Source organism: Octopus bimaculoides, chromosome 6 (assembly GCF_046866305.1).
Source record: "Octopus bimaculoides isolate indiv1 chromosome 6, ASM4686630v1, whole genome shotgun sequence".
Taxonomy (NCBI): domain Eukaryota; kingdom Metazoa; phylum Mollusca; class Cephalopoda; order Octopoda; family Octopodidae; genus Octopus; species Octopus bimaculoides.
In genome coordinates this window covers 88,535,670-88,545,527 of record NC_142933.1, presented here as the reverse complement: position 1 = coordinate 88,545,527, position 9,858 = coordinate 88,535,670, and the positions used below count along the sequence as shown (strand labels likewise).

The 9,858-nt window shown below is 32.3% G+C and overlaps 1 protein-coding gene across 2 annotated transcripts in view; it reads left to right on the top strand.

The window, feature by feature from the left end:
- Nucleotides 1-9,858, top strand: part of LOC106869347 (alpha-2-macroglobulin-like protein 1) — a 127,942-nt gene that overhangs the window by 49,427 nt on the left and 68,657 nt on the right. For both annotated transcript variants that reach the window (XR_016242352.1, XM_089354211.1), the window contains exons 2-3: nucleotides 6,567-6,724; nucleotides 9,242-9,433. Coding sequence is in view for 1 of the 2 variants with exons in the window: in XM_089354211.1 (XP_089210337.1) it covers nucleotides 6,567-6,724; nucleotides 9,242-9,433 (350 nt within the window). In the remaining variant the exon portion in view is untranslated. The remainder of the gene's footprint in view (nucleotides 1-6,566; nucleotides 6,725-9,241; nucleotides 9,434-9,858) is intronic.

Genomic DNA, 9,858 nt, shown 5'->3' with positions numbered 1-9,858 from the left:
GGTCAAGTCTGAATGTTTTTAAAAAGCTACCTTTATTTTCATTGATTGCTCCTCTAGTTCTGATAAAGGAGATATACCTTCTCTTTGATGTCCACTAAAGGCAGGATTCTATTTTGACAGAAATGATACAACCTTTACAATCTGTTCAGTTATAGCTTTCCATTTTCTCCTTACGGCTGAAATTTGCTGTTAAAGTTCAGCATCTATTGTAGTTGATTGCTGAGTCAAACTGCAAGGTTCAGTTATTCTCTCAAGTAAGATCTATGAGAAGGGCTTGTCTCATGGTCAGGAATTTGTGGATTCAACTTTCTCTAATTGGAAGTTCTTTCTTCCTTGCTAAAGTTTGTTATTGATGACCACTGCTCCTTTGAAAAAATTTATTAAAACTTTTTCGAACCACTGTTTGGGAAAGAACCCTCCTATCCTCATTAAATACATCGCTTTATTTTGATATCCTTCTTGGGTATGTTATACTATTGCCATCTTTATTATCTGGAACATGATTACTCAACTCCTAATATTGTTTCTTTGCAAAAATGTGCTAAAATCTCCTTTATCTTCTTCACTCAAATCATCATCCTGACAAAGAGACTGAGACAATATTATGTTCTGATTCTATTTTCCAAGAATCCTCTTTTGCTTTCATATCATTTACTTCTTTATTTCCCCTACTTCCCCTTTACTTTTTTTTTTATCTAAGCATCTAAAGCCCCTCTTTGCCAGCACTCTTCTTTGTCTCTGTCTCTCACTCTCTTTATTTGTTTTGTTTTTGTCCTGTTGTTTGCTCCACTTGGTTGCACTTTCTTCATTTGGGGTATAAACAAAATATATTCAACTATTTGTACAGACAGTAGATATCATCTTAAACATTAAAAAACATGAGAAACCAGTGGTAACCTATAATGATACTACCTTGTTCTCTATATTTGTATATACATACCTTTATGCATGTTACATGAACCCTCCGGTGTTGCTTAGCCTAACACAACCCTCTAAAGACGTTTCATAGTTACCCTTACTATACAATTGACTTATAATGTATGATGCACATTCTCTTTGCATCATACAAATATGTAATTTCAATGCTTTCTCAGAATTAATTACACTCGTTAGGCTGATTAGTATAACCAAATTTTAATGTTAACTCTGGTCATTTGTGGTGTAGCAAGTAAATTGTGAATTTAAGTGAACCCTACAACACAACTTTATCTTAAAGGGCACAGTTTTTCGCTTGCAAAGTATTGATCTACCTGAGGCTTTGATAGGAAACACTTGCTCAAGGTACTGTGCAGTGGGATCAAACCTGGAACTATGTGGTTGTAAAGCAAACTTTTTCACCACATAGCCATGCTTGTGTGACTATTGTTGACTGTGAAGTTATCAAATTTAGAATATCTTGTAAAAAAATAAAAATGAAATGTTTTTATTATTTTTTTGCTAAAACATTCACTAGATTTGTTTGGCTTAAACACCTCCAATTTTATATATTTTTTCTTCATGAAATTATATTGTCATGAGATTTTCTTCTTAATGTACTATTCGCTCAGCTTCTTCATCCTTTCTTTTATTTATTCTGTGACAAATAGAATTCATTTTCTTTTTCCCACAGTTACTCGGTTGAAGGGACTTCTCACTATCCATGTACCCTCTCTTCCTGTTTAAGTTTATAAAAGAAATCAATCTTCTGACAATTCTACTATATAATAATCACCTCATTTTTCACACAAACCATAAGAAAAATAACTTATGAAAAGCTTATTGTTTTCTTTTTGCTGTTTTTCTTTCTGAAGTAACCACCCTTTGTACTATTGTATTTTGATTATATATGTCAGCAAAACTTGATCTATTCTCTTCCTTTTTCAAGCCATCTGGTTATGTTTTATGTTTCTTTTTTTTGTTAATTATTCAAAATGTGCTAAACCTATCTGTTTAGTCCTCTTAAGCAATAGGAAAGTTGATGACTTTCAAAAACAAAAAAAAAAAGCAATACTACTTGGTTGTGAGCATTTTTTTTTAGAAGCAGATTATCATTAACTATTATTCACTTCTGTGAAACTTAATTTTGTCTCTGAATTACTATTTTAATCCTTTTGTCTTTCACTTGGACGTTTAAGTACAGTTTGAGCTGCTTTATTTATTTTTTAATGTATAAGGTTTAAGCAATGATTATAAAAAAGTGAGTGTTGAGAACTATTCTAGTGATAAATACTAATAACTATTGTTTCAGTTCTCAGTACTGAAATTTTAAACAATGTATTTTGTATCCAGTTATAGTGACTAATTTGATTTTAAACTGTTTTCTACAAAATGATAAATACTGATTTTCACTGAGCAAAATTTTGGAAGGGAAGTTTGCTCAGTGATGATTATATCAACCATTCTTTTCCTTCTGTTACTTATTTATTATTCCCAGAATAATGATTTCAAATTTTGGCACAAGCTCAGCAGTTATAATGGAAGGGGTAAATCAATGATATTCATCCCCAGTGTTCAACTGGTACTTATTTTATTGGCCCTGGAAGTATGAAAGGTCAAGTTGATCTCGGCAGAATTTTAACCCAGAATGTAAAGAGCCAAAAGAAATGCTGCTGAACATTTTGTCCTACTCACTAATTCATCTACCAGCTTGCCACCTTTTTTCTTATCCCTGAATAATGAAAGATAAAGTTGACCATAGTAAAGATTGGAACTCAGGACACAGAGCTGTAACTAAAATACTGGAAGGTAGTTTGTGCTATTGGTTCTACCATTCAATGCCCTTCCACTTTATAAATGTTGATTTCTTACATACAAGGAAATGATTTCATTATGTTCATGCTTTATCCAAAAGCCAGATGAATAAAACAATGTCACAAATTTTATTTACTAAAACATCTTACTTCTATTACTGTGTTGTATTATAGGCTTCACAAATCTTTTAGACGAGAGTGATTGACACTACAGAAGCCCATTGTATCATTATCATCATCATTTAATATCCGTTTTCCATGCTTCTTTTTATTTGCTCTCTCTCTCCCATTTTTCTCAGCATACATTCAATGTCTTTTTCTCTCTCCTTCTCTCTTTCTCTCTCCCCCTCTCTCTCTCACACATGCACACACATACACAGAGTACCTAAGTTCTATTAATGTTTAAATATTGATCTCTCCCATTTACACAAGGCCATGTTTTCATAGAGAAGAGTGTATCTGATTGAATCTCTCTCAATATATGACTAGTATTTATATGACAGTTTCCAGTGGGATTTTAACTTACATATAGATATAAACCCAAATACCCTAGCACAATTCTGTCACCATGTACCATTTCTGTCAATACTTCTTCTTTTCAAAGTTTAGATATTAACTTCACTAAAGCTGCTTACCAAAATAAATTAAATATTTACAAATAGATATTGTGAATGAAGTCTTGTTATTGTTAGATAGTTATAAAAGAAATTCACTAGTGGTTGTTCCACTGTGCAGTTTTCTCTAAAGTTCACTTATTTCATTTGTCAATCATTAAATACTTCTATGTAATTACTGTCTGTAGATTAGGAAATTTTCTTTTCACCAGTGAAATGCCAGGAATAGATATAGAATATTGGTAGGTCACACATACACACTAACACACAGCTAATTGTGTTTGTTTTAATGCTGTTTTTTTTCTTTAGTTGAAGCATAGACATTGAAATACTCCATGTCAAATCAGTTATTTTTGCTGATGCGAAAGGTATAATTATCATTTTAATATATACCTGACAATCTAGATAGTGATAATCAAAGTGATAATTTAGTTGTGCTTTTGTACGTATATTGTATGTGTTTAAGTATGTATGTGTGCATCTATGCTGTACATATATTTATATATGTTTATGCTTGATAGGTCAACTGTTTTCATATTGGTGTATTTTTCAGTTGATATTTTTTCTTAACATTTTGTGTGTGTGTGTGTGTGTGTGGATGAGGCAGTACATTTGTTTGTTAGAATCAAAGAGCCACAGATTTGAAAACAACTTTGTAGTGAGTGAGTGAGTGTGTGTGTGTGTGTGTGTGTGTGTGTGTGTGTGTGTATTATAGCTGAAAATATTGATTACTGATGGAGAGCCTGAATTTCTTCTTTCATGTTTTTCAAAAATGATGAAATAGTGTTAAATTACACACACACACACACACACATGTTAGGAGCACATATAGAGCTAAGTTAAAAGTGGAAAAATGCAGATGGAAAGGTGGAGTTACAAATTCTCTGGATGTCATTGATGGTGTGTGTGTGCGTGTGTGTGCGTGCGCGCATTTTTCCAGTTGTTTGTTTGCATCTTTCCATTTGATTGTTTGCATATGTGTATGTATGTGTATATGTATGCTTGGATCAGTGAAAATTTCTTTTTGCAAGAAATATGAATCTCAAATTGTATTTTTCAATATTGATGTTAGAACATATAAATTCCTCATCTTTAATAAAAAAAAAATAAAAAACTTATTCACTTTGAAATCTCTTTCAACTCTTGCAGTGTTTTGTGATGTCAATGCCACACCCATTTTTTAGGTTTACATTAAAAGACATGATAAAATTTCTATAAGAAATTGAAGCATTTCTTTCTCACAATAGGAATTTATAACTTGCTTGTTCCAGAGAGAAAATATTACTTTAATCTAAGTCTGCAAAATCCTACTTGTGTACATTTCAAAATGCATTAATTTCAGTCTCTACTGATTTTAATCACCACACAAACATGAAATAGAACAATGTAATGACAGCAGTCAGCTCCAGAATATTTAGACTGTTCAATCCCCAAGTAAATCTTCAAAATAAAAATTAGAAACACTACCAGTTGTACTGTCTACAAAATCAAAGATGCTTTACAACTGAACTATTTATCAAATGGTACCCAGTAAACTTCACCACAATCATTGTATCGTGTTACTGAGCAAGACACATAATTCTATCTACTTTACTTTTGTAGTAGGCTTAACAAATTGCCTGGTTTAACCCTCTCATCTGGTTCTTGGGTGCTTTCAGCAAAGTTGAATACGTTGCAGACTTTGAGGCTAGACTTCCATTTCCCCTTATGTCAACGTTTATTCCTGCAAACATTGAGCTGCAGAGGTTTAAGTGAAACAGTAGAATTAAAAGAAACTTGTGGTGGTCTATGTCAGCTATTAAGTACAAAATAGTTCAGAAAGTGGAAAAGTTAGTTTATAGCTGGCATTTGGGTTGGGTATCAGACATATCAATCATCCCAATCTGGGAGGACCTACAATGGTCATAGATACTATTACTCCTCTTTTAATTAACTTATAAAACAATAACCAGTATGCCTAGTTGGCAAACAGTTTGCACTTCCTGCCGTTTTTGATGCTTAACCCTAGATCAGCTGACACTCATGTAGAAAAGTATAAAGTAAAACTATGAACTCAGTTAATGAGAACGTGTAATAACTCTGCTTAAAATGTGTGTGTCTGTGGTTACTAATCAGTTCTTTAGTTTATTTTATTGATTCGTTTGAAAATGTGAGAGAGAAAAGATACTTCAAATCAAAGGATTAACCCTTTCGTGACCAACCTGCCTGAAACCGGCTCTGGCTCTGTAGTACAAATGTCTTGTTTTCATAAGTTTTGAATTAAAATCTTCCACTAAACCTTAGTCACAATTTATGTTCCTAACACTAGCTTAATGATAACTAAGTTATTTTACTAAATTCTTTATATTTAAAATAATTGAAAGTAACACAGAGCATCTCAAAATAAATATGGTAACGAAAGGGTTAAACACTGATGCAGCAAAATTATGGTTCAGCAATTTTTAACTTTTTGTCCATCTATGGCATACTGAACAAGGCACTAAAAATGTTACAATATACCGTTACCTTTCAAATGTTTTATCATATAGAAACTTGGAGCACCATCTTGAAGGATTTATTCAAACAAATTGATTCCAGTATTTATTATTATTTTTTTAAAGTCTGGTCGCCTTTGCCAAACCACTAAGTTATGGGGACACAAACAAACCATTGGTCTTCAAGCAGTGGTGGAAAGACAAACACAGACACACACATGCTGGGATTCTTTCAGTTTCTGATTACCAAATCCACTCACAAGTACTAGGTTGTAATGTCACTCTCTTTCCCTGTTTTTATCTTTGTATGTCTAATGCTTCTCCATTTTTCTATCTATCTATCTATCTATCGGCATGTATATATTTCTCTGTGTGTGTGTGTGTGTGTGTGTGTGTGTGTGTGTGTGTGTGTGTGTGTGTGTGTGTGTGTTTGCCGTCAGTGCCAAAAAGTACTGTCACAAAAACAAGTGAAATATTCAGTCAACTGGGCCCAATCATTAGCATCCAAACAACTATGCTCAATTGTCTGAGGCCTTACCTTCTATACTGGTATAGAAAAACAAATATTAAAGATTTATTTCTTACTTTATAGATGTCACAATTTTTTTTTTTCGTGTATAGACTTCATGTCTTATGTATTTTTATATTGAAATACATTTTATTATTCATTTTGTTTGAGAAATAAAATTCTGTCCTAAAATTTCTAAAGATATCAAATTCTAATTTCATTTTTTTTGTTTTTCTTTTAGTTCGTACTTGCTTACCTTGCCTGCCGAGTTACATGGTGGTACAACAGAAAAATTTTGTTTATCAACATTTGGTATTAGAGAAGATGTAAATATTATATTTGTTGTACACAATGAAGATAATACTTGGAATTTTAACAAACGAGATACTTATGTTAAAGGTATATGTATATATCTATTTTTTTTTTTGTACTTGGTTTGCAAGATTCTTGATACAAATTTGTATGTTGAAATAGATTTTGTTGTATCTCAGAAGGTTCATTATGCCAATAATAAGCACACAGAAGGGCATTCTGGTAGTTTATTCCACATCTTCACATATCAAGCCACGAAGCTGTTTGACAGTTTATATGTGTAACATAAACCAACATCAAGCAGTGTCAATGCACACACACACACACACACGGGGGGGGGGGGGCTGCCCTGCAATTTTTGACTACCAAAATTCACTCACTTTGTATTGGTCAACTGAGAGTAGATAAGAAAGCACTCACCTATGGTGCTTCACAGTAGGAACTTAAAATTACAAGGCCACAAAAAGAACTTCTTAACCACACAGCTGAAAATCTTATGAGTCAAAATAAAACATTAGGCGTGATGTATACAATATCTACATCTTAGCTTTACTGCTTTGTTGGTACCATTTCATATATGTCGCTAATAACAACTTCCACAAAATAAAAACATCAGAACTTCCTTTTTTCATTGCCGTTGTAAATCTAGAGCCTTGTGCTTATATAAGAAATCCTTATTTTGACTAGTCATAACTCCTAAATTAAGTTGGAGGGAGCCACCGGGACTATTACAAACAAAGGATGAAAGCAGAATGTAGTTATTATCATCATGTATTTTAACCTGGGTGTCCAAACTCTTCTGTTTTTAACCTAAAAGAAAAACTTGCAAAATGTTTAAAGCTATGCATTCTACACCCTTGTTTTCTGCACATACACTCCCCCTCCACACACACACACACACACACACACATGCACAGCACCACCACCGTCACTACCACCAACTCTACCATCACCATCCTTAAACCATCTTCACAGCAATGCAAGAATACTGAAACTAAAGCCATACCATCTACATATGACTGCAAGAATATCAATGGCTGCTGTCTGCTCCAACCCAGATACTTCCTATAACTACATATCTAAACAACCATGTATATCTAGGCTCAGCAACGGCACATAAAAAGGATATTATAGCACCGTTTTCAAAAACACAATCTCTTCAATCAGAACAAATACAAACTACACATTCACACCAAAAGAAAAACCAGCAACAGCAACAACAACCACCACATTAGGTTTCCATTTTGTGTTGGGTTGCTAAGGAACTCCCAGGAATCAAAACTGAGCAGCAAGCAAATCTTTTGCTCATCTCTGATATAATCATCACCAGAATTTGCATTCACGCAAAAACAGATTTCTTTTAGATTATTATTTTTCTGCTTGTTGATAAAATTAAGGTGCTTTAGCATGTTTTTTTAAAATTTTTTAAAATTTTATTTCATTATTATTTATTTTTTGTATATTCTCATTTATATCTTTCATCTCTTCATGGTTCCAGTCATTAGACTTCATTCATGCTAGGGCACCATCCTGAACAGTTTAGTCAAACAAATCAACACCAGTATTTTTTTTTTTTGCCAAGTGGTGATGGTGGACAGACAAATACAAAGATGCACACAGACACGCATATACATATATATAAGTATATGTATAAATTAAATACCCTTATATATATGTATGTATAAACTATATACCCATATATATATATATACATATATATATATATATATATACATAGGTGAGAAAGTTATGTGAAAGCACGTGGTTGGATGTATAAAAGATAATAAGAGTGAAAAAACTACAGAAGGCTTGTGTTAGATGGTTAAAGTATATATTTAAATTATGTCAGAAAAATGTTAGAAAAATGTTAGAAAATCTTTTTGGTATATAAACATTGTATTTTGAGAAATACAATGTTTATATACCAAAAAGATTTTATAACATTTTTCTAACATTTTTCTTACATTTTTCTGACATAATTTAAATATATACTTTAACCATGTAACACAAGCCTTCTGTAGTTTTTTCACTCTTATTATCTTTTATATATACATATATATACTCACACACCCATATATAGCATGATAATATATATACACACACACACAATAGGCTTCAACACAGTTTCTGTCTATCAAAATTACTTGGAAGGTATTGGTCAGCTTGGGGGTATAGTAAGACACTTGCCCAGTGCCATGCAGTGGGACTGAACCCCAAACCACTTGATTGCAAAGTGAGTTTCTTAACCACACAGCTATACCTATACCTGTATATAAATGAAATTTCACAGCCTCTACATGAGACTATGGTTGGTAGAAAGAATATGTTGAGGCCTCTGTCCTGCAGTGAACCTGAACATAGGCAATCCAATCCAATTCAAGCATGTCTATGAGTTGAAAAAGGGTTAAATTAAAACAGGCGACCAAATCGATATCCTCTTTATTCCATCCTTTTCACTGTTTTCATTATAAATGTAATATAAAACTTCTAAAATTTCTCAAACTCCATAACTGCAAATTCTATGAAAATTTTTCATTTATTTCACCATGTTGATTTTATTTACACATGTTTCTCATTATTCGTTCTTCTTCTATAATATTTTAGGGGAATGTCGCTGCACAAATATTGAAGTCCCTGAGGTTTATGTTGAGGGATATTACATCATGACTGTTTGGGGCTTTAAAGAAGATCAGTCTTTAATATTTTCAAAAACCATTGATGATTTGAAGATTGTTAACAAAAACACACTAACATTTGTACAGACTGATAAATACATGTATATTCCTGGTCAAACAGGTAATAGAAACTACTTTGTAAAATTTTTTGTTTTTTGTTCATTTTTTTTTTGTTTTTCTTTTGATATAGATTAGCCTTTTATTGTTGTTGTGAAATTTGATTCTTTTAATCCTCACTCAACTCTGATCCAGTGTCCTATAATCAAAAGTATTCCAGCTGTAACCATCCTAAGTTCTTTCTTTTTAAACATAATTTATTTATGATTACATTATTCAATACATCTTTACTGGGGTTTTTTTTTCTTCTAAGAAGATATGATATGGTTTAAGAGAGATATGGTTGCTGCTTCTAGCAGGTTGAGCAACTGAACTGTGTTAGGGATCCCTCATTGATCTCTGACATTTTGTTGTTGATATATATATATATATATATATATATATATGTATATATATATATATATATATGGTGAGGAGGGATAATGGTAT